General features: G+C 46.7%; 2 protein-coding genes across 6 annotated transcripts in view; one reads left to right on the plus strand and one right to left on the minus strand.

Moving 5' to 3' along the window:
• The window catches only part of COLQ (collagen like tail subunit of asymmetric acetylcholinesterase), a 76,590-nt gene extending 55,680 nt beyond the window's left edge, over window positions 1–20,910 (plus strand). For 2 of the 4 annotated variants that reach the window (XM_040480143.1, XM_040480146.1), the window contains exons 16-17: window positions 653–755; window positions 20,747–20,910. In XM_040480143.1, coding sequence (XP_040336077.1) covers window positions 653–755; window positions 20,747–20,882 — 239 coding nt within the window. In that variant the 3' untranslated portion in view covers window positions 20,883–20,910. Of the gene's footprint in view, window positions 1–652; window positions 756–2,682; window positions 5,272–20,746 lie in introns of those variants that run through there. The other 2 variants (XM_040480144.1, XM_040480147.1) reach the window with 2 other exon arrangements.
• EAF1 (ELL associated factor 1) lies at window positions 5,849–24,471 on the minus strand. Of its 2 annotated transcripts, none has more exons than XM_040480149.1 (6): window positions 24,183–24,471; window positions 22,207–22,301; window positions 20,213–20,349; window positions 17,861–18,051; window positions 15,965–16,198; window positions 5,849–6,053 (listed from the first exon to the last, which is right to left on the minus strand). In XM_040480149.1, exons 1-6 carry the CDS (start codon window positions 24,283–24,285, stop codon window positions 6,013–6,015), a joined length of 801 nt encoding a protein of 266 aa, XP_040336083.1. In that variant the 5' UTR covers window positions 24,286–24,471; the 3' UTR covers window positions 5,849–6,012. The 2 variants fall into 2 exon arrangements, with proteins under 2 accessions (XP_040336083.1, XP_040336082.1); XM_040480148.1 differs by lacking the exon at window positions 5,849–6,053 and adding an exon at window positions 11,342–13,427 and having other exon boundaries at window positions 24,183–24,470.
• Window positions 24,472–24,521: the final 50 nt, after the last annotated feature.

Below are 24,521 nucleotides of genomic sequence, written 5' to 3' on the forward strand. Positions count from 1 at the left end.
TTAAGTCCTTGCTGTGAGGAGCCGGCCTGGCTGAGGGCTGGAGTTGTGTAAATGAGCAGCGATGGGCACAGGGACCGAGAAGTGGCTGGATCTCTCTCTCTGTAGCTGTACTTGCCGGGACAGTTCCCGGGATGGTGATCCCCGGCATGCCCGCTTTGGCTGGAGTCCCTTCTGCCCCTGGTGCAGACAGAGTCAAATAGGAGATCACACAGCAGGAAGGAGCCCCGTAAAAAGAGGGTCGTGGAAGTTCTCTGTAGACGAGAGCCGCCGTGGCCATCACTTGTGCCCAGTGCGCAGTCTCCTGACTCTCACTCCATGGGAACCCACGGTGTGTCCTGTGAAGGGGAGGTGGTGTCCACGCCCCAGGTTTGAGATAGAGATATTGAGGCTCAGGGAGGCCAAGGGGCCTGCTCTTGTTCTGTTGGCTAACAAGTAGCTGGAGTGGGCTGGAGCTTGGGTCTCCTTATTCTCTGGTGTGGGATTCGGGGGGGCTGAGGGGGCAGTCCCCGGATGCATCTGAAGCTTTATGGGAGTCTGCTTAAGAGGGTGCATGCTCTGGGTGGATCCTTTAGGCCACACAGTCCTTACAGGCTAAGGTAGGCCTGTCCCACCCCAGCACCCTCTCAGGGCTACACTCCCCTGTGTCCCTCAGGCTGTCACCGGGCCTACTGTGGAGATGGTCACCAGCACAAGGGAGTGGAGGACTGCGACGGCTCTGACTTTGGCCACCTGACCTGCGAGACCTATCTCCCTGGGTAGGAATCACCTCACGTGCTATTATGACACCCCTGCCTCCCTCTCCGCCTGCTTCCTCCTCTTTCCTTCACAAATACTTTTTTTAATGCTGCTTATGTTCCTGGTACTTTCTAGACACTGAGGTATGGTGACAAATAGCACAACACATGGTCCCTGCTCACCTAAGGGAGACAGGCAACGCACACATAACGACCACGTGCCCTCTGTGCCCTCTTAGGGTGCCTGAGTGCCTGTGAGGCTGAGCTGAGACAGAGAGTCACCAGCTCCATCCCGGACCCCTGGCAATCAGCAATCTCTACGTTCAGCTGTTGCCCCTGGGTGAGCAGCTCCCAATCCCAGTGGCTACCATGACCACATTAGTCTTCTGGAAAGTGGGTCTGGAGGAAGCCCAGTGGAGGATGGAGGTACCAGGGCATTTCCAAGAATCTAAGCATCTGTATAACCTGAATTCTCTGCAACAACTCCGACCCCCAGGGCAGGACTATAGGTGCAGATGAGATCACACCAGCATTAACATCTAATTTTGCTGGCTCATGACTGTTCCAAGAAAACCCCGGGAAGTTAGTACCCCCTTCAGGGACCCCTCTACTTCTATCTGGGACTCTCCAGAGGGTGTTCACATTGACCTCCACGGTTGACATCTCCCAAGCCAGCTGAAGGACACTGGGCCTATGAGATGCAAAACCATACCACATTCCCCCTAATCCTCACAGATGTGGAGTTGTATAGTGTTGTAGGGAAAATGAGAAGGTTTTCCTCCCTAGTTCCTGCTTCTCTGTTGGTTCCACAATGGATCGCTGGCCCTTCATACCTCCTAGGTCCCTCAGGAATCCAGTCTCTTCAGCCTTTGCTTTCAGCCCTATTCCTCTGGTAAGCTTGGACCCAGGCCCTCAGCAGGGCTGGGAAATAGACACCAGTCCTGTCTTTCTGTCACCCCTCTGTCCACCCCTCTGTCCTCTGTCCAAGGAATGGAAGGCATTCCTCAATGGAAGGCATTCTCCTCAATGCCCACCCCCAAACATACACCAGCGTCTCGAGCCAGGCTGGGGGAACTACAGATGTGTAGTTCCAAAACTCCAAGCACTTTAGGCTTGGCCAGGACCTGACTGTATCTCTGTGTCTGTATGTACTGCCCTATCCCTGAAGTGCCCTATCCTCTGGCACTTGCCAGAGAGGTGGCAGGTCTGATCTGATTGATGGCTTCACGGAGACAAGTCAGTGTAGATAACTGGACATGGAACACAGGACTGCATAGAGCCTGGGGCTTACCCACTGGTTCACTGTGGTTACTCATGTAATCTCTAGAGGCCTCAAGGGATGCTTGTGAATATGGGTATAATGTGTGACCATCATACATTAGCACTTGGGCTTACAGAGGTATAGGCTGTGCTGTCCAATCTGGTGGCCCCCGGCCACACATTGCTATTTAACTTCAAATTAATTAAGATTAAAAATGCAATTATTCATTCCTACTAACCTTATTTTAAGACCTCAGTAGATACACATGGCTAGAGGCTGCCGGACTGGACCGCACAGAAATAGAACATTTGCATCAGTACAGTATGACCAATGGATCGCGCCTAGAAACCTTTCAGGTCTTGAGAAGGGAGTGATTCTCTCAGAGATGCTGTGTTAAGAACATGGTTACCAACTCTTTCCACCCAGATCCCTCAGCTGGGCTCAAGGGGCAAAGCCGCAGAGGCCTGAACTCAACTGCCCCAAGCCTCTTACCCCAAGTGAGAATGAGAGCACTCTCTGGCAAACCCTGAGGCCCTTAGTGAGGTAGCAGTAGTGACAGCTGTCTGATGAGGGTGGACCAGAAGTCACCAGAGGTGGCCTCAGAACATGCCTTGGTCCTGAGGCCTGGGCAGGAGCCGTCGTGCCCGCTGCCCTGCGCGCACCCTGACCCATATCTGCCCCCCTCAGGTCATATGGGGACCTGCAGTGCACCCCCTACTGCTACATCGACTCCACGTCCTGCCGCTACTTCACGTGAAGGGCCTTTGCGGAGAAGGCAGGCTGCATCCCACAGGATCGGCAGCAGCTTTTCCACCCTCATCAAATTGACTTCACACCCCCCGGTCCGGTTTCCGTCACCTTTGTGGGACAAAAATAAGGACGAGCTCTTGCTGCTAAGACATGCTTTTAACTCGGCCCAACCGGAAGAACTTAGGACCACTGCACCCTGTCTTAATCTGAGGTACCGGAGAACCTTCCACATGCCCCCGCTGGGAACCGTTTTCCCATTGCTACCATCCAGCCAAATCGCCGACCTACAGTGCCCTTTCTCTTCGGAATGTTACCAACCCAGACCGTGGACTTGGCTCACAACTGTTACCTACGCCTAGACCTGCAGGGCTTTTTGAATTTGTCGTCATCCCATCTGGGTCATGTGGTGGACAGGCCTCCCACTCCTCTGACCTCCAGAAATGTGGGCATTCTCACCCGGGGCAGCCGGCCGTCAGGTCTCTCCAGGCCTGTGAACCACAAAGCAGGGAAATGAACCCGCCTTCTTGGAGTGGCTCCCAGCTCTGCACCCGCTGAGGAACCCCTCAACTGGCCACAGCCCAGCACAGCCTCATGTGGATGCAGCTCCCCCAAGAAGGGACCCAACTGTGAAAAAGCCCTGAGAAAGCCACCAAACCGGTGCTCTGCCCCTGGGAAAGGGCGGAGGCCCAGCTGGGTGCTCAGCTTGTGAACAGCAGAACAGTGGCCTTCCTGCTTCTCAGTGTTTCCCAAGAGGGTAGCTTCTATAGTTTCACCATCCCCAGCACCACCTTGACCTCGTGGCTCTCAGTACTTGGACCTCTGTCTTGTGAATGCCCCTTATGTCCATCTCTTGTTCAGGAGATTCACCACCAGAGGGTGTGACTTCCTGAGCCTACACTTGGGCAGGCTTCTGGTGTTTCCGGTCCTTAGGAGAATGCCACCCCGGGTCTCCCCATGTGAGGCCCTACGACTGAATACCTGTTCTAGGCAGAGACCATTTCTGTCCTGAGCTCCAGCTCCTGGCTGCCTGCTGACTCCTGTGCACACCCTGTGACCTTCCCATTGTGTCTCTGGAGTGAAGAGCCTTGCCCTTGTGTGCCTGAGCCCCTCGTGTTTCTGCAGGGTCGTTAGTCTGGCATGACTGTGAGCTGCCTTGTAGCACCATCTTTCCTGAGTGGGGCTGAGCTTTGTTTTGGAAAGATGTCTCCCCAGTGGCAGACCTCAAATGGGATTTCCTTGTTTGTTACCAGATGGAGGGAGGCTGTTGAGCTTTTGTACAGAGCACTTTAACGTGCCTGAGTCTGGGAGACTCAGCAGACAAGAGCTTCTGGCCCAGCGGGCCATCCCTAGTGGTCTGTAGCAGATGGGATCAACCTGAAGGGGAGGTCTTCATCAGAGATGGGCTTCGGACAAGAGCTTCCGGCTCAGCGGGCTGTCACTAGCGGGTCTGTAGCAGATGGGATCAGCCCAAGGGTGAGGTCTTCGGAGATGGGCACATTGGCCAGCCGGGTTCCCCCAGGCTCTACTGCACACCTTGGGGGTGATGTTACTCCCGTGAAAGCTGCACCTTCATGCTGGGATCTCCGGATATCAAGAAATATAAGCGGTTTGTTTCCCCACTGTGGCTTTTTCTTCCCTGGGGGTTTTGGACCAGAGTCCCAGCATTACTGGTTGGAATGAGGGGTCTGAATTCACTGTTTCTGAGGCTCTGCAGAGGATTCTAGAATGTGGACCAGTCCCACTCAGAGACAAGGGAGGAAACGGAGGTTGAGAGATAGGGAGGGACTTAGCCAAAGTCACAGAGCCTGGTCTTGCTAACCTAGCCTCACCCCAGCCTTATTTTAGGACCCTGTTTAGAATGAGATGGCGTTCTGACACTGCCCTTGGACCTGGCACGAGGGGCCCTGTCCTGGGTCTCTTGCCTTAGAAGGTACCAATCTGGCCCTCCTCTGGCCATGACCCTCCCCACAGGGCAGGGAGTCTGTGAGGCCAAGGCGACATGCCTACTGGACACCCCTCTCCCACACCGTGTTCCAGGTACCCAGGAGACCACAGTTCTCACCCAAGCGGTCCTGAGCCTGAGGCCTCTTCCCCAAGTCTGCCTGCCTGAGTATGACCTGCATACGCCTGTAAGCACGAGGGGTGACCAGGGACAAGCTGTGTTTAGGGGTTGCAGATGGGGCTCGGATAGGCGGGCTGGAGTTGCCACAGAGAGACACACGAGGCCCCTCTCAGTGCGGGCTGGGCCTTGCTCTCCTCGTGCTGCCACAGAACTTTGAGGAATCTAAATAGTCCATATTCAAACCCAGCCTTCTAGATCTTTATGAAGGTGTGACTGACAGGTAAGCAGAGAGAGCATATTTAAGAACACTCTGTTAGTTTGATTATAATGTAAATACGTAGACATCTGGTGTGTGAGCCTCCACCTATGCTCTTGTAACCAGATCCCACAATATTAGAGGGGTCTGTCTCCAAGTATTGCAAGGGGGTTCTGAAAGGCCCTGAAAATAAAAGGGTTCAAAGCCACGTGTTTATATATATGTATATAATAATAGTAGTTCTCCCCCTGTGGAATTGTGAAATGGAGAAATGAAAGATGAGGGAAGATGGGCTGTCCCCAGCCCTGCCCTGAAATGCTAACTGTGGTGGAGGGAGCAGGTTTCCCAGGAACAGGGGCACCTGTAATAAGCAGGCCAGGCGGCCACAGGATAGGTAGCTAGATGCTTCCAGAGAGCACTTGCTGGTCCTGTAGGGAACTGAGGGGCCACAGTGTGGAGGGAAGGACGATGAACCCGGAGTCCTGGCACCTGGGCTCAGGCTGGGTTTGTCGCGTCTCACAGCCTCCATTTCCTTACCCGGAAGAAACTGTAACAAGGGCTAAATTGTCTTTTGGCTTTAACAGCTTGTGGGTGGGGACGGTATCCTCCAGTGGTGACAGGGCCTGCCTAGGAGTGGTGATGGATTCCTTCAGCTGCTCCTGAGGCTGTCACATGGAGTGGCTGAAAATATCATAGGGTCTTCAGAGGTGCAGTTGGGTCGCTAAAAAAGGCTATGCCAGCTTAGATGCTTTTGTTGGTAGGTGGCAGAAAATCCAACTTAAATATCATATAAACCACAGGGTGAAATATATTGGCCAATATAAGGTAAAAACTCCAGAGGTAGGGTGGAGATCAGGCATGGTTCAATCAAGGCTCCCACTCCATTTCTCTGCTTGAGCTGTCCTCTCTGCTATTTGCATCTCTCCTGTTAGTTTGATCTTTGGGGTGGTCACAAGCTGACTGTTACAGTTTCAGGCTTACATCTGCACCCTACGATATCCAGAGGAAGAGAGAACATCTATTCCAGTGGCCCCCAAGACATTTTTTTCCAGAAGCCACCCCAAAATCTTACCTTGAGCCTCATTGCCTGTTTGGGGTCACATGCCCATTCCTGAACCAATTCATATCATCAGGAGAATGCCACCTGCTAACTGGATTACAGCTGGGTTCCTGAACCCACAGGGGCAAAAGCTACAAGAACACTCGTAGCCCACTCCCTGGCGACTCTCCAGAAGTAGATGAGCTGTGTAAGGAAAGGGTGGCTACTGGATGATATAGTGGGGAGCAGAAATGGGGTGAATGGGTGCTGGGTACACAGTGTCCGTCACAGTGGCCGTCTCTGGTTTTACTTTTCCTTTTGGCAGGAATAGGTGCTGAGCCACTTGAGGCAAACATTTGGGAAGATTCCTCACACCTAAAAAGCTCTTGGCTGATTCTGATAGGTCCACTCGAGAGAGGCTGCCTCTCCCAGGGAGGCATAGGTAGTGAAAGAGGTGGTGTAGTTTGCTTTTGGGAAAAAAAGGAAGAGGACTGGATTCACGTATCTGGGTTCGAAGCCTGGCTGTCACCAGTGCACTGTTTAATCATCTTGCATAATTTACTTTTCTGTTTTTGTCATCTTTATACTGGGAATAATAGTACCTTATTTTCAGGGTTGTGTTGAATTTTAGTGATTATATGGTTAAAATTTCTGACACCTAGAAACTCTTCAGGGAGGGCTGGGTTTTATCTGTGTCATGATTATTTGGTGACTCACACCAAATCGGTCACCTCTTTGGGACCTGGGATCTCTTTCTTCCCCCTTTGAGGCTGGTTGCATGAGTCCACTTTTGACGGCAGTTTGGACCACAGCCTTTACTACAAATCAGTGAAAAAGAGCAGTGGTTCTCACACTTTGCAGCACATTGGCCCATTTGATGAATATCACCAGGGATGAACCAACAAAACTTATGTAGACCAACAAAATTAGGTTTGCTGACTTGCAGAGGGAGACCGAACACCAGAGAACAATGGGGCATTTCACCAAACCAAGAAAGACCAGATTATGATAGGATCTGGGGGGAGAGGTGGAGTATAGGTAGAATGTAAAAGCAGCATTGTGGGGACAGGCTCAAAGCAGAGCAGGCAGTGTATAATGGGGGTCAAGATGAAGCCTGGACTAGGAAGTGGACCCAGGTCCTGATTCCTTGGAAAACTACAAAGTTAGTTGGGAAAAAAAGCATGGAATGTTATGCCTGAAAATCCCTATCAGAATTTCTGTATCTACGGTAGAAACTGAAACTGCTTGTCTGTGTCAAAGTGACTCACGTGGCTCAGGTCTTCCAGGCAAGAGTGGAAAGTTTCAATCTTACTGATAGGATTGCACGCTGCAAAATTTTGTCACAAAAGTTCACCGTGATTTTTGTTCAGGTTGCAGGAGTAAAAAGCAAGGCTGGGGCCGTCACTGAAAGGCGAGCAGTAGTCCCTCAAAAGAGTGATCATGATACGGCAGATCTGGCAGGAAGATTGCTTCCCGTTAACTTTGCAGCTGGCTTTATCAGTGTCTGCTGTGGCACTCTGATGAATGCCAGAAACAGGGCTGACTTTTCCTCTCTCAGTCTGGACTGGTTTTTAACCCTTTCACCAGTAACGGAGGCCCAAGCTCCGTTCAACTGATCCCCAAAGATCCAGGTCAGCCCACAGGCTCCTAACAACCAAGGAAGCACAGGGATGGGGTTTGGCCCCAGAAGTCTTTATCCACCTGCAAAGCCAGCTGAATGACAAATTTGTGAGCAAAGTAAGGTCTTTAGAGGAAACTCATCACTTGAGGCTCACCAAGGGAGTCTGTTTTCTTGGGGCAGAGGTTCTAAAGCTTTAGGGTTTATCAGGATGTCCTGAAGGGTTTGTCACACAGATTACTGGGGCCCACTTTGGAACTTCCGATTCAACCGCTCCTGGGGGGGGGGGGACTTGATTATATTTCTAACAAGGTCCCAGGGGATGCTGATGGTACTGGACCAGGGACCACATTTTAGGAGCCACTACTCTGGAGAAACATCTCATCTGAGAACAATGGCCGTAGACCAAATACACTGGGGAGGGGGTGGGGGGGGTGGGGAAGGGAGGGGGGAAAAGGACTTTGAGTAGGTGGCTTTTTACATGCTCTTCCATTAAGGATGTAGGGTCTGTGTCCCTCTTGAATCCAGGTGGGCTTTTGATTGTTGGAGCAATAGAATACTGTGGATGTGATGCTGTGTGACTTTCCAGGCTAGGTCATAAACAACCAAGCAGCTCTTGGGATGCTCATTCTAGGAGAAAGCAGCCATCACGTAAGAAGACCAACTACCTTGAGACTGCTGTGTTAGAGAGTCTCTGGCTGACAGTCCTAATGAGCCTGCTTCCAGCCATCCCCACCACGGTGCCAGACATGTGAGTGAAGCCAGTTTGAATTCTCTAGTCCTGCCCATCTGCCAACTGAGTCCCACTGAGTGACCTCAGTTGAAGCCAAAAGAATTGCCCAGCCAAGCTCTGTCCTAAATCCTAACCAACAGATTCCATGAGATAAAATGGTTGTTGTTTTAGCCACTAAGTTTTAGGGTAATTTGTTACTTAGCAATAGGCAATGAATGGTGCTCTAGGTTGGAAAGGTTGGAAAGGAAGCACGCTACTCTGAATAGGGCAGAGTGCCAAGTCCAGAGGAGCCTTTGCTTGGTTTGGGTGCCCTCTGCAGGAACCATGGACAGAAACTGGCCTTAACCCCTACGTGGACTCTTATTTAACTGGCCAGGAGAAAAGCCAAGTTGAGGAAGGACTTAGTGATTATATGGTCCAGTGTTGTCAACCATGGTAGGGACATGGCGTACGTGGAGGAAGTAGATTGATTGCAGTGATCGCCCGAATTCTCACACTTCTCTGTACTTACACCTTGCAACTCCTCCCATCACCTGGCAGAATGCACTGTATTTGCCCACCCCTTGATTCTGAACTTGACCCGGTGACTTGCTTTGGCCAATGACACGTTAGCAATTGTGACAGAGGCAGTTGTTTCCTCTCTCACTCTAGCATCTCTGCCTTTGCCATGACAATGTGCTGGGCTAGGTTGCTAGAGGGTAAGGCACAAGGAGCCTGCCTGAACTGCCCCAGCCGTGCTGGCCAAGTCCTCCTAGATCAGCTGAGTCTGCAAACTGCCAGGCATATGGAGTCCAGTCAAGACCAGACTGTCCAGCCACACCCAGTCTTAATCGCCAATCCAGAGCTGTAAGCAAAATAAATGCTTATTTTAAGCCACTGAATTCTGGGATGCTTTGTTACGTGTCATTGTGTGGCAACAATTAACTGAGGACCACACTCCTTTGAGTGAGGAATGGACACCACCACTTCCCCATTGAGATTCCCGGTTCAAATCTAACTCCTATTTCCACCTGAGGAAATGTGAGCCAGTTACAGAATGAGCAGCAGAGGATTCCTAGGCTAGTTCTCTTAGTGCATAATTGTATTCAATCCAAATTTATTGAGCACCCATTAGGTGAGAGACACCAGAGAATTAAGAAGGAATATGGTCACTGCCCACCTAGAAGTTTGCAAGACTGCTGTGGGCATTGCTGTGTGTGGAATGGAAGCAGGAGGCAGGATCACTTCCAGCCAGTGAGTGTACTGGGGGGGGGGGGGGGAGGGGGGTGTGGCATTCCAGGTGGAAGCAATTTGGTGTGCTAAAAGAATTAGGATATGTCTCGAGATTCAGTTTAACCCCCGCATGGTTCTTAGAGTCAAAGCCAAGTCTGCCTTTCCAGACCGGGTAATGGCCTCAGATGCCATGTGGCTCACATCCTTCCAGTTTTGAACTTCACACCTTTTGAAGCTGAGGTGTTCATCCTAATGAGCATAAACACCAAATTAAAAAGGAATTCATTTAGAGAAGCAGGCATAAGCATAAAGGATTAATAGAACCTTACATTTTTCATTGATTCCTAGTAAAAAAATAAAACCCACCAAGACATATACTGCTGACCTTCATTTTTTACTTAAATATAGTGATCTTTTAAGAGAATAAACCAAAAAAAACTTTACACAGCAAGTATTTTACATAAATGCAAACATTTTACATAAATGTAAACATGCGCATCTACTTCATAATTACGCAAAATAAACTTTTAGGCACAAGATTTCAAAAATCATTAAAGAATAAGACAACCCAAGACAGATACAACATAAGCAACAAAAACACACATTTCATAACGCTTCAATTGGTCTTGTCTTCCAACCTACTGGTTAAGGCCTGAGTTTCAGAAATCCTACCTTCCTTGCCAAATGGAAACATCCAATTTGGCTGTACCTAAGAGAACATACTATTATCTTCCAAAATAATGTTAATAAATACATCACTCACTCTCTCTCTCTCTCTCACTCACACACATACACACACACACACCATACTTACACCTTACTTAACCAGCCTCTCAATTAGGATAGCAAGGATTTTGGAATTTTCAAGTTTTCCCACCACTGAAGCACATACATTATTAATACCACACACAGAAAAAAAAATGATTCTGCTATAGAAATAAAATAATGAGTGGCATCATCACAGATCTCGTTTGTTTATATTGTTTCTCCAATTCATGTCTTTACTGCGGCTTGCCATGGCTCCCTGGGCACCCTGAATTTAAGTCTTTATATCTTGCCTAATGACTTACGATATGGCAGAAGTTGTATAGGACAGAGAAAAGGCAATTTTAACAATTCAGTTAGAGACTTCCAAAACCATGAAAATCACAAATAGTTTTCAGCTGTCTCCAAATGCTTGGAATGTTTGCTCCACGTCTGCCCTCTGTACTCCACTGGTTGGTTTTCTCTGCCTCCTCCCCACCAGGCTATAAGCATCTGAATGTCTATTCTCGTGGACACCCCAGGGAATAGAGATGAAAATGGCGGTCCCTGCTTTTAAGGAGTTCACACCAACCAGAGCTCAAGCATGAGGAAGGTCAGTACAGACAGCACTCCAGTGGGCAGAAAAGAACAAAGGGAGAGTCCGCGAAGATGGCACCTACACAGCGTCAGGACTGGGGCTTGGCGGGGGAGAGGGAGGGAGGGACTGAGAAGGCACAGAGGCACGAAGAGTAAGTCCAATGAGGCTGGCACAAGGTAACTCAGAAGTAGTAGTCTGTGGGGCCAGATTCTTGATTTCCAAAAAGATAAGATTCCTTATTCTGGTGGGTAAAGCTGGAGAGCAGGCGGTGGGGGTTGTGGGGAGGGAACCACCGAAGGCTTCGTGCAGAGAACAAACTGGAGCCAGCTGGAGGCTAACCATGCAGGGTCAGGTGGGACGGGCGACAGAGAAAACGAGCCCAGAGAGCTCGACTCACCAAACCCAGTGCCACATGCAAGCATTTCCTATAGAAACAAACATCTTGACCCGACATGTGAAAAACCACAGTTCTATCTGTATAAATCAAGACTTTAGGAGGAAAAAAAAGAGAGTGAGGCTTAAATAGATTATTTTTAGTTCAAGTTCCTGGAACCTGCCCCAGCTTGAGCAAGTTAAAAGCAGTGAAACAATTCCCACATCCAGTAACAATTCAAGTCTCCCAATCATGACCTTTACCTTCCCTGAGCTGTCATTAGCAAGGAATTATAAAGCAATTATCAATTCATTATGAAGAAGTTCCTACCTGCCATTAAATCCACCGAAACCTCACGATGGGCTGAGAACCCACCGCCGAGTACCAGTGTGTCCCCATTACCTACACGTGGGGGGGTGGTGGTGCGAGTGTACCACCGGATGATGGCTCCCGACCCGCATCTCCAGCTCACTGGAGTCACTGCACATGAAACAGGGGACTCCATAAGGTGCAACTCTCACCAAGGCCCCCACCACGAATCATCTAATTCCTTTCCAGGTCCAGACTGCTTCCATCCACTAGCTGGGGAAGCAGAGGCCATCTTTGAGTGGAAGAACCCAAGGAAGGAAAATCATTTTCAAAATGTTCTTAACACCCATTGAACCAAAGCAAATGGAAATTTCTCAGGACATTCAAATTGTATCCATTCAAATTATAGAAACAGGCTACTCCATACCAATCACAGGATGATTTATCACACATTCACTCAATATGGAACATTTACTAGTGACCGGTTTCCTGTAACAACAGATTCATTTGGAAACTGCACACTGCAAAAGGCAATCTTGTGACTTTCTTCTAGTTTATCAAAAATACAAATCAGTCTGGGAGTCAGGCACAAACAGTGGTACAAAAGCATGAAGAGAAATACCTTATCTAAGAATGTGCTCGTTTCATATTGCAGAACCCCTATCTAGATTCTGGTTTTTGGAAGCCTGCTGCTGGTTCTTTTGCTCAGAAAGGTTCCTTCACTACACCTCTCTCCCACTCCTACCTCCCCTTACTAAAATTCACTGAACAGGAAACACTCAGTATGGACCTACGTGGAACTAAAAGCCCCAATTTAATTGAATCTCATGTGTCAGCACAGTGGCTGCTGGTTTAATCTGCTCAGCCAGCCTCGTGTATCTAGGGACTTTTTGGATCAGAATTTGAGCCAGAAGCACCCAACACTTCATCTTTGGGAATCCAATAAAATCTCTGACGTACAACTAGAAGTCCCATGAACAAGAGTCTCCGGTTCCAGTTAATGAGATTCAAGGGCGGGAGCAGCAGGAAAAGCTGGGGCGGGGGCAGGAGACGGGCCACGAACCAGCTGTGTGCTTCTCTTTCCTCACTTGTAAGTGAGGGGGCTGAACTCGCGGAGCTCCGGGGTCCTGCCCAGCAGCCGCTCTAGGACTCCCTCAAGTCCATCTCTACACAGGCTCGTCAAGCTGGGTCAGACAAAACTTCCTCACCACTTTGTCTCAACAGTTTAAAGTGGTTGTAAAATACTTCTATGCTGCAGTCTGAGGTCTCCCTCTCTCCCCTACCCCTCAAAGACCAGGTTTCATTTCACTGGTGCAGACCACCTGGCCAAACTGGTGGCTGCTGAGGTTTAAAAGTGAATCACTGTCCTGGTTAAGATGATAGCCTTTGAGTAACCTAGACCAGGGCACATTTGTCTGTTTTTCATGAACAGTGTTAACCAAATAGCAATAGAATTCTGTTAGTTCTTCTATAGATCTACTTTGCAACATGAGATTGTTCAAAAATTACATGAGAAAATCACCCATCACCACTAAGTTAAAGACTTGAGTATCTGAGACCTCCAGAGCCTCGAACTCCTGCTACAGTCACTGAGCCACAGCATGTCCCTCTCGGCAACGGGCTCCATGCGAGCGCAGCCCGGTCCGGCAGCAGATCTGTGCACCGAGACGCTGATTTCGAAAGATCTGGCTCTAGTCATCACTGTCACTGCCAGACTCACTCAACTGCAAGTCATTTCCTACAAAACAAAAACCACAGAATCACACCAAAAGTGCGCAATTTAAAAATGACTTCCCCACAATTCTTTGTTTCACCGCCTTGGTTATCGTACTATAGTAAAACAAGCCAATTCAACTTAATTAGGGAGGAAAACCGATTTGGCTCAGTGACAAAACTGACGCAGTCAACGTTTTTAAAGAAATGCTATTCTTGATATCTGCAAAGCACAGTGATGCTACGTACTAGGATAGAACAGGGGGAAGCAGGCCAGACAGCTTTTAAATGTGTTAATAAATAGCAAAAAAGTATAAATAACCGATTCACCATCTAGAATCGTTCACATGAAGTTGCTAAAATAACACCAAGTTAGGCTTCCCGTCAAGGAAGCCGAATACTGTTTATACCAGTAACCTGCTAATCCAGCATTCCCTCCTGTTCAGTTACTTTAAACCTCAACTCTCAACTGAAGAGCTTCAATTACTTTAGCCTCAGATTTTTGTTTAGTGTGCAGAATTCAGGTGTTAGGAGTAAAGAATAGAAGTGCTCAGCGTTTTAATCCGATAGAGTAACAGGACCCAGTTGACAGCACTCAGATTATAGCAAAAGTGAACCGCTATACGACTGGATTGCTACTCCTAGACCAGCCCTTCTCAGTTTGTGTGGAGGACCCCAGGGTCCTTGAGACCCTTTCAGGAGGGTACTTCCTCTTCTAACTACACACCTGTGTGAGGCCAGATTTTCTTAATATACATCAATCTAGACAACTTATGGCAACAGACTGAACCCTAAGCTAGATCGTAAAGAGATTTGCGAAATTTTAAAGCAATGTTACTCTCTTACTAAGTATTTTTTGATTGGAAAAATTTGTTTTTCATAAAAATGATACTTCTGTTAACATGTGACAGTTTATTATTGTTATTTTAAATTAATTACTGGATAACTTAAATATTTCAGTTTTAATTTCTAATGGTAATATTGAGTGGATATAAGCCACATACACAAAGCTCTTTGGGGTGCTCAATAATTGTTACAATTAAGAGGTCTGACACCCAAGAATGGAACAACTACCGTTCTAAACTTAAGGAAGGCAACAGGGGCCTGGCAAGAGCTGGTAACTCCCAATCAGCTAAGTTGAGCACGATCCCTTAAAAAGTAAGATGATGTGCTTTAACAGATCAGTGGAACTGGAGCTGGAAATCTAGTTTTGAAATTGCTTATATAAAGTTAAGGTCTTGCCACTTGAAGAGCTGCAGATCAGGATGACTTGGTGCGCAATAAAGAGCTAAAAGGATTTTAAGATACTGGTAAGCAGATAACACCCACTGTGCCTTTTTTTTTTTTTTTTTTTTTTTTTGCTCTTTCTTTCTAGGAGGAAAGAATAATTTGGCATTGACTGGGCAAACTCGAGAACTGAGTCAAAGCCACAGTAGCTATCTGGCACTATTCCACTAGGAATACCAAATTCCCAATATGAAATTTACTACTCCTGGCCAACTGAGAATAGCACCAAAGCATCCCGACATCCAGAATGTAGGCCCAGAAAATGGGATAGCAGACAATATCCTCGACTGATATCCTAACAGTGTTCAACTCACTCAAGTAGCGTTTCTCCAGCAGGAGTGGTCTTGCCCCCCAGAGGATATCTGGCAATGTCTTGAGATATTTGGGGTTGACACAACTGGGGACAAGGGAGAGAGAAGGGCATCTACCGGGTAGAGGCCAGGAATGCTCTTAGTCATCCTGCAATGCACAGAACAGCCCCCATGACAAAGATTTATCTGCCCCACAATGTCTGTAGTGGTGAAGTTGAGAATTACCTTCGCCTGGTCCACTGTAGCAGGGTTAACTAGGTTAGCTTACCAACTATTGCCTCCAGACCTTCCAACCTCCTCAAAGGCAGTCATGCCAGATGAAAGCATTCATTAGGATACTGGAGAGAGAAGGGCATAGGGAGCAAGCACTCTCCCCATCTCCAATACGAAGAAATCTGTTTTTGTTCTTGTTTTTCTCTCCTTTACTTTAGTATCAACTGCACGGAGAGCCACCCAGATATAGCAATGTCCTTCCTCTTCCTCTTGCCAAAGGCTAGTTGGTTTCCAAATATACCCTAATGGCTCAGGTTCCAAAGTCTATGGGCTGCAGGACACCACAGTCTGGACAACTGTGTTCTTGGGACTGTAAAAAGACCTAGAAGCAGGGGACACTATAGTGGAGGGCATCGCCCCTAAAGCCTGTAAAGCCTGGTAAATGCAAAAACAAAGAGCCGAGCTGTTCATGTTTCGGCATTTTCGAGAATTCACAAAAACTAATTTGTGCCAGTGGGTGAAAAAAAAAAGAACAGATTTTCTAGTTTTGTGCTTCCCCAACACCCCCGCCCCTTTTATTTTTTTTAACTGTTTGGTAACTTACTTCTTTCTGCTCCAAATTTTGTCAGGATGCTTTCTTATGCCTTAAATATCTTCTGGTTTACAGACTCGGGTGTAAGATATATAGAAGCTGCATCTCTAGTCTGACATGCCACCCCTCTCTGAGCCAGAAAAGGGAGAGCACACTTACTGAGGGTGTTCATGAGCTGGTTGCTTCCTTGTGGCCGGCTGGTTCCATTGGCAACGGCCGGCCTGCTGTTGTAGGGCTGCTGGTGTGCAGGCTGTGGAGGAGAAGCCGGACCGTTGTCCTCACCCTCGCTGCTGGAGCTGTCATCATCGCTTCCCGACGAGCTCTCAGAGTCTGAGGAACTGCTCCCACTGCTGCTGCTCATCTGCTCAATAATGTCAACTTCAGCCCTCAGCTCTGGAATAAAATGACACAACGGGGGTTAGCCAGCAACCACTCTCAAGGCCGCAAGCTGCCTTCTGTAAATAGTGAATTGGCAAAACCAACAGCAATGAGGAATGACTAAAATTCCTGCTTCTTATTCCTTAAAAACGTATAAACAAAACGACTAAGACCAAAATGAACAAAATAAAACTGTCTTCAGAGAGCGGAAACATTAACTTCACCCCAAATAACAAAAAAGAAAACTGTTTCAGATAATGATGGTTCTGTGTAAATTAAGCCTATTTGCCTTATCTACTTAAAAAAACAAAGACTGTGAATTATGGGATTAAACACCAAATAAGAGAAATATTATGCTAAAGGGCTGAAAAATATTTGACTAGGAATTGGAAGATCTGGGTGCTTGTTTTGGATCTGCCTCTAACCAGCAGTGAGACCGAGGTGGGAGTCAATGATTTTTTTCCAAGACACTTTGAAAAAATAAAAGGCCACAGCAGACAGCCTCTAGGTCCTTTTCAGCTTCCCTGTCCCACAAAGGAACTGAGGCATGCAGGAGGAACCATGGTAACGGAAGGAAAATGGGGAAACAACATGCCTCCTCTGCCCTCTGTATAGATTTCACTGACAGCCATGCCTGCCAGGTATTACATTTTTTTTTATAGAAGTACAGCAGCGAACGAAAAACATGTTTACCTAACCCTTTCAATGTCGGTGAATACATTAAGGATACCTCATAGGACACATCAAGAAAGATGCCAGATTTTCCTGTCCAAACATACCATGTGATTTTAAACACGCATGGTTCCTTTAGGCGTAACTGTCAATCACTAACCACTCATAGTCCAATTCTTGTTCAACTAAAGTGAAAACTTTAACAAATAGCATTCCAATATCCCTGAGGAAAATCAAAATCAAAATCAAGAACAAAAACAAAACAGGAGGCTTAATAAGCGTGCACCACGCAGAGAATGATTGTTTACTGAAAGCACTTCTAGAAGGCAGAAGAGGCAAACTTCTCAAGTACAACTCTATCTTTCCCTGTTTACTACTGCTACAGATTTCATTGTGTTTCATAAAACTTTATAAATCTGAAATACGACAGCCTCATAACTTCCTGAGAGTCTGGACAACGAAAATCACCCCCTCCCTGTATGAGGAGAAAGCCAAAGTGAGAACCCGACCAGACCTCTAGGTCTTTCTAGGCCATGTCCATTTCCAGGTCCCATGGCACTCTCATGTTTACACCCTTTGTTAGTACAAAGCAATGGTTCTGGTATTTTAAATATCCCTCTGACCTAGATACTAGACTAACACTGACACACCTGGTTTTTACCCCAACACCTTGGAATTCTCTTCTCCTAAAACCTTAAAGGCACAGCATATAGACTTTTGGATGACAGTCATGCTTGTTTAAATCCTGGGCCTCTGAACAGAAAGCTGCAAAGACAGCCACAACTCAAGTCACTTGCCTGGACCTCCCTTGTCAAACGAGAGAAGTGGTAACAGTCCCACCTCCGTCACCTCTGGAATGGTGAACTCTGCAGATTATTTTTTCAATGGCAGAGAATGCCCATGCCACCAGTGCCCATGTGATGTCAACATGATAACCTTGTGATCGCCACAAAAGCCTCAACACCCAACTCCCAGTGGCTATCAGTTCCAGAAAATGCTCCCTACCTCTTTTGATGTCATCCAGCTGAGGTTCAGGTGAAGGGTTATCTTTCAAAGGAGAAGTTTTGGGTCCAACTGGAGGCTTTGTCGGAGCTCTGAATGGCAGAGGTGGTGGAGGTGGTGGTGGCTGAGATGGCTGTGGGGGACGAGTGGGCTGCTGTTCCATTCGGGCTTGGATTTTACTGCTCCCCTCAGCTCTAAAATGAAAAACAGACATTAAATTGCAGGGCCAAAAACAGTGCTCCTCAAATCTGTTCAGGTAACCAAGTACCTAGAGGTCTCTGCACAATCGTGCTTCTCTACACACTACTTCAAAATACTGATGTTTGTCACTTTATCCCATGAACTACTCACTCAACAACTGCCTACTGCATTCCGGTACTGCACTACGCACCAGAGATACAAAGATGAATAAAACAGCCCTCAAGAAGCTCACATTTTATAACAAGCAAATAAAACCGATATGCAGGACACAACGTGATCGTGAGAACCCATTTTACCAGCAGACAATAGGACTACTTGACTTGTATACGGTATAAAGTTATAGTCACAAGTATATGAGTTACTACATAAAACCAGCTCTTGAAATGCTGACTAGTTTGCTAGTTTTCCCACGATCTGTTTACTGCCTGTTCATCTTGTCACGCGCCAGCTCTTGCAGGCGGACAAGCAAAGCATCCCACCCCAACGGGAGAAAATTCTATTCACTAACAATTTCTTTTGTAAACGGATGAGCCCACTTTTGGCTTTTGAACTTTGGTGGGCACACAGATCGCCTGAGGATCTCATTAAAATGCAGATTCCAACTTAGCAGGTCCTGAAATTCTGCACTTTAAAAAGCATCCAAGTGATCAAATGCTGCTAGTCCATAGATGACAGCGAGTAGTGAGAGAAATGCCCACAAACATCATCTGTTGGGGAATTAACAGTGGTACCTGGTTCGGGGAGGTAATTAATACAAATCTATCCCAGGCAGGAGAGGAGCAGGGGGCTTGGACGTGCATGCCCAGGCTAAGGGCTCTGTTCTGATGCTGGACTCTGGTTCACAGGCTCATGAATCCGCAGTCTCTTCGTGTGTGTGTGTGTGGGGGGGGGGGGGGGTTTGTTTGTTTGTTTTTACAGATAACGATAGTACCTTTCTAAATGTTATTTGTAAAGTTAGGTAGGATAATGCATGAAAGCATTTAGCATAGTATTCAGTAACCCCTCGATAAATGGTAGCTACTTTTTTTCTGGAATGAGTAAATGAAGAAGCATAAACAGAAAAATATCAGGCTATAACACTCTCTTTAAGAATTTAGGGATGTATTGGGGCGCCTGGGTGGCTCAGTTGGTTGAGCGGCCGACTTCGGCTCAGGTCATGATCTCGCAGTCTGTGAGTTCGAGCCCCGCATCAGGCTCTGTGCTGACAGCTCGGAGCCTGGAGCCTGTTTTGGATTCTGTGTCTCCCTCTCTCTGACCCTCCCCCGTTCATGCTCTGTCTCTCTCTGTCTCAAAAATAAATAAACGTTAAAAAAAAAAAAATTAAAAAAAAAAAGAATTTAGGACTGTATCACAATAATTGCTGTATCACAATGAAAAAAACAGAACCAGTGGGTTGCTTCTATTCATAGAATGAATTGTGACTTTAAAATTTAATTGGCTTTGTATTACAAATGTAAAGCCTGTTGAATTAAAGATTAAAGAGAACTCACTATTTACAAAAATAGGCAGAACTTGGGGCGCCTGGGTGGCTCAGTCGGTTAGGCGTCCGACTTTGGCTCAGATCATGATCTCAGTTTGTGGGCTCAAGCCCCGCATTGGGCTCTGTGCTAACAGCTCAGAGCCTGGAGCCTGCTTGGGATTCTGTGTCTCCCTCTCTCTCTCTGCCCCTTCCCTGCTCGTGCTCTGTCTTTCTCTGTCTCTCTCTCTCTCTCTCACAAAAATAAACATTCAAAAAAATTTTTTTTAATTAAAAAAAATTTAAAAAATAGGCAAAACTTTTAGTGTTATAAATACCTCAAATGCATCTTGCAAAAAATTAATGTTTTTAATCTAATTATAAGTCTACAAGTTTAAATCTTATCCCCTTAGGTGGTACTATTTGAACAATCATGAAATTAATAAAATAGATTTAATTATAAAATACGTCCCTTTCCCCTGTGGCTTCCAGGTTTCAGGTCTTAAAAGCTTTTATTTCTTTTTATTGCATTTGAGGAAGTGGTATTTTACTGACTTATTGAGAAGACACAGGTAGGGTTGTTGATATTATCCACAGGACACTGAATACTCAGATGCTCATATCCTTCTAAAATAACTGAAGAGATAATGCAAAGATCTAGAAACCCTGTATCAATCTGTATCTGGTCATTCACGTACCTTGTTTTCTTGACCTGAATGCTGCTACTGAGTTTTTCCAGCACATATTCACCAGTGTCATGATTAATAATAAGCACACAGTCTTTCTGATAAGGCCGTTTGTTCCCCTTGAACACAGTCATTGGTGGTGTGGATCCCTATATGCCACAAAAGTAGAAGATCGAACCAGACACACCAGTTATGAACATTAAAAACGAATTTACAAGTGGCTTCATGAGTATCAGAGCTACTCAAACAGAATAGAATGAACTGATTTCTATTTTAACTCCTCTGGCTTCCTAGGCAAATAGAAAAGGGATATAATATACAGCAAGAATCTATAACTGTGCAACTACTTCTCAGTAATCAAGAAAGGTAATATAAATTTTCAAAATTACCGTACATTTTTCTAAAGATTCAAAACACGTTACAAATAATGGTGAGGTATGAACTAGTAAAAACAGATTAACCATTACTTGGTATTATACTGAGTAGAACTTTTCATTGCAAGAAGTAAAACTAATACGTGATTTCTGTATTTCCTTGTAATTTCAGAGTCCAGGGCTTCCCCTCATGCCAAGTAACCAACAGAGTATTCTCTAATGGCAGCTCATTATTCTGCTTGGCTCAGAGTAAGTACATCATGCCACTCACCTGCCTAAGCCCTTTAACTGCTAACCTGTTGCTCTGAGACCCAAGAATAAAATCTCTAAACCAGATACCTGGCCCTTCTGCCTCACCCTGTACCCCTAGCCCTAGGCTCTGCAGGATCCAGAGTAGAAGGTGGCTGGCCTCTCTCAGATCCTCATGCTCTTTCTTGCAGGGCTTTCACAAGGCTTCTGCCTGCAACATCCTGCTTCTTCCTCTTTCAATTACTCAACCTTCAAATCTGCTCAAAGGTCACTTCCTTAGAGAAACCTTCCTGATTTTCTAAAATAAATGGCTGTGCTTTTTATATTTATTTAATTCCAGATCATAAGCTCCCCAAGGGCAAGAAAAGTGCCTGTTTTGTTCGAGAGTATATTCTCAGTGCTTAGTAATGGGCCAACACATAGTAGGCGCTCAATTAATATTTGACATATATAGGATTTGATTGTATGGAATAAAAAAAAATTGGTTGGCTCCTTGACTCCTTATTCATAGGCTAAAAACTTAGAGTTGGAAGGGACCCTAGAGACCATTTATCTAACCCCTTCATTTTACATTTGGCAAACGAAGATCCAAAGGGAGATGATGTAATCTGCTAAAGGCAACATGCAATGAAATAGCAGTTGGAACTGGCAGACAAGTAATTTCTACTCAGCCTGAAGCTTCTTGTCCAGAGCCTTTTCATCCTATTACTGGTTACCAAGACCTTACTATGTTCCAGGACAGGGCTGTGACATCCAATGACACCTGTTCATTATGAGCATTTTGTCTGATCCTTCAAGCTGTGTGATTATAGTGCTACTTTGGACAAAGCTTCAAAAAAAAAAAGTCTCTCTCCGTAGGGGTTCTCAATTTAACCTTTAATTGGGTTCCTCATCCCTAAATTAGCTGAATGCTCTGATCCTCTGGTGCTTGGTTGCAACTTTCAGTCTGCAGTCCGCCCTTTGCCTGATGTATGAAAGGTGTCAATTCTGCTCCTGCCTGTCTTAACTCCTGGTTTGGCTGTGCCACACGCCTAAACTGTTGTTGCTATAAGCCAACATAGCGTCGAGGGCTTTGCTCTTTGGAGCTGTGTGGGGGAAAAGCTAGGCCAATCTGAAAGAGCGGCTAGAGGGGCTAAGTATCCAGACAGCAACCTTGTCTACTTGGTAGCAGATGGGGGAAAGGGGAGCGTGGGAAAAATGGCAAAGAATCCTTTTTACTCAAGCAATTGGGAAACATGAATTCCACCCTACCCCATCCCCCCAATTCCCTTTTTCCTTATGTTGGAATTTTAGAAATCTAAAAATTTTTAAATAGTAGGAAAATTCAAATTGCAATAAATAGAATATGAGGATTCACTGTGATTCCACGGTGCATAAACTTACAGGGATATGTGGCAGGGTAATTGTGACTTCATCTCCTTTGCCAACCTGAAGCTCTCCTTCACAGGAAGTGTCTATGGATGCTGGCTTAAAGTCATCTAAAGGGAAAAGCAAAAGAATATTTATCCAGCCAGTTACTTATACTAAGCCTCCTGGTCATTCTTGTTTAAGAATTAAAATTTTTTTGTGAGTCAGATAAATGGAAAAATACAATGTAGAATTTAAAAAACCTATTTCATTGTGGAAAAAAAGCAGAGAATAGTAAAATGAGCCCCTGTGTACTGTCACCCAGGTTCAAGAAGAATTACGAACTCAGGGACAATCTTGTTTTCTCTATACCTCCTACATACTTTGCCTCCCATCCCTGCTGGATTACTTTGAGGAAAAAAAAAAAAAAAAGCTAGAATTCATATACCATTCTATTAAGCAAAGATATTCCCTTCTCCCAAGTGACACATGAAAATTAATGCCTTCTTAGCCAGAGGGGTTTTGTTAGGATTGTTGTGTACAAGATCAAAAGCAACAGAGCATATTAAAAAGATTCTGTGACTGTAACACCCTATATGAAACAGGAAAGCCCCAGTATCATATAAGCTGATTTCATTTTGCATAGAAACTGTCAACATTAGGATTTCCTACACTCAAGTTCTTATAAAAGTACAGAACAGATGGTTGAACTCTATCTCCAAAGGTTAATCCTGCCCCTCTCTCAACTGCTGCTAACGTGCACCACGAACAGCCATCTTACTCCATTCTGACATAAACTGGCCTCACACTGCAGGCCACGTGCATACATGAAGTGTCTCACTTAAATTCCACATTGCTCTTCCCTCTACCAAAACATCGACTTAGTAAACTGCTCCGCAAACGATGCTCTTATCACATTCCCAATATCCTCCCTCTGAAAGAGCTGATCTGCTGTCAGTAGGAGACACAATAATGGTCTGGCAAGTGACCGCAGAAATATGGAACTTCATTATCTAACACGCCCTCTTCCAATGTGTTGAGTCACATTTATTAGCTCCTTAGACAAAAACAAGTCTTAACCAGCATTAGGGCTGACGGATACCAGAAGCTTGTGAATCACACAGAAGGATGCTCAGCCAGCCCATCCCTAAGAGCCAAAACTTTACCCAGGACATAGAGTGGACGTGCCCTCCCTCCACAGAGTCTATAATCATGTAGAAAAGGAAGGTCCAGCATAACGACTATTTGGACATTCTTGATGCCTCCTCTCCCCCGCTTCCAAGCATACATCAAGCTTTATCAAGGCTCACGCGTTCCAATTTTATTCTTCACTCACATGGGACTTGGTACTGAGTTAAAGTCGGGGTAGTATAGATCACCTCAAAAGACAGCAGAGTCAAACGAGGTACAGAAAGCTGGAGGAGGAAGACGGATGGAGGGCACAGAGGATGCGGATTCTTTGGCTACCAAGGGGATGAAGCGCAGGCTCAGGGTAACCAGAACAAAGACGAACGAGGAACGAAGGCTAAGGAACACAGGGAAGAGGAGAATGTAATAGGAGTGAGTCGATAAGGCTCATCGGCAAACGGGAAGAGTCCTTTAAACGTGGAGGACCCCGCTGGGGTCATCAGAAAGTGGGACGGATTACAGGGAGAAGTGGGGTCTGATGTGGGGTCACAGTCTTTTGGTAATAAAGAGGGGTAAGTTTCGAATAAAGCAGGGCTGGGTGGGCGGATGAAAAACAAAGGAGTCAATAACCTTCGGAAGAAGTAGTTGGGACCACAAGGCAGATGGGTAGTTGGGAGTGGCGAAGCGTTGCGTTTGGGGAGTGAGCTGGAAAAGGGGGGAGGGGAGGAGGGGGGTGGAATCGAGGTCCAGGAGGATCTGGGCGAAGAGAGAAGGGAGCTGACGTAGGCACGAGGTTCCCTGGGCTTTGGAGGAACGAGGGAAGAGAAGAAGGAGTCGGGTTGGCAAGAGGCGGCGGAAGGGAACAGAGGGGAGGGCTGGCTTACAGCGAATGGTGTGGAAAGAGGCCCGCGGTCGCTTCTCGAAGCTCTCCCCGAGCCGCAGGCAGTGTTCCTCGCGGTCCAGCAACGGGTTCGCGGTTCCGTTCATGGCCCCCCACGAGCCTAGCGCCCGGACCGGCGCTCTCCTGGCGCGGCCGCGGTCCGAGCTTCCGGCGCCGGCGTCCGGGGAAACGAAGCTCCCGGGACAGCGCTCGGGGGCGCACGGCGAGCCGAGCCGGCGCCCACCCGGGGCCGGAAGCAGGTCCTCGCCTCTGCGGCGGGGTGGAGGAGGACTGCGCGGAAGCAGGGCCGCGGGGCTTCCGGCGTCGGGGAGGGACTTCTGCG

Source organism: Herpailurus yagouaroundi, unplaced genomic scaffold (assembly GCF_014898765.1).
Source record: "Herpailurus yagouaroundi ecotype Mexico unplaced genomic scaffold, PumYag 159, whole genome shotgun sequence".
NCBI lineage: Eukaryota > Metazoa > Chordata > Mammalia > Carnivora > Felidae > Herpailurus > Herpailurus yagouaroundi.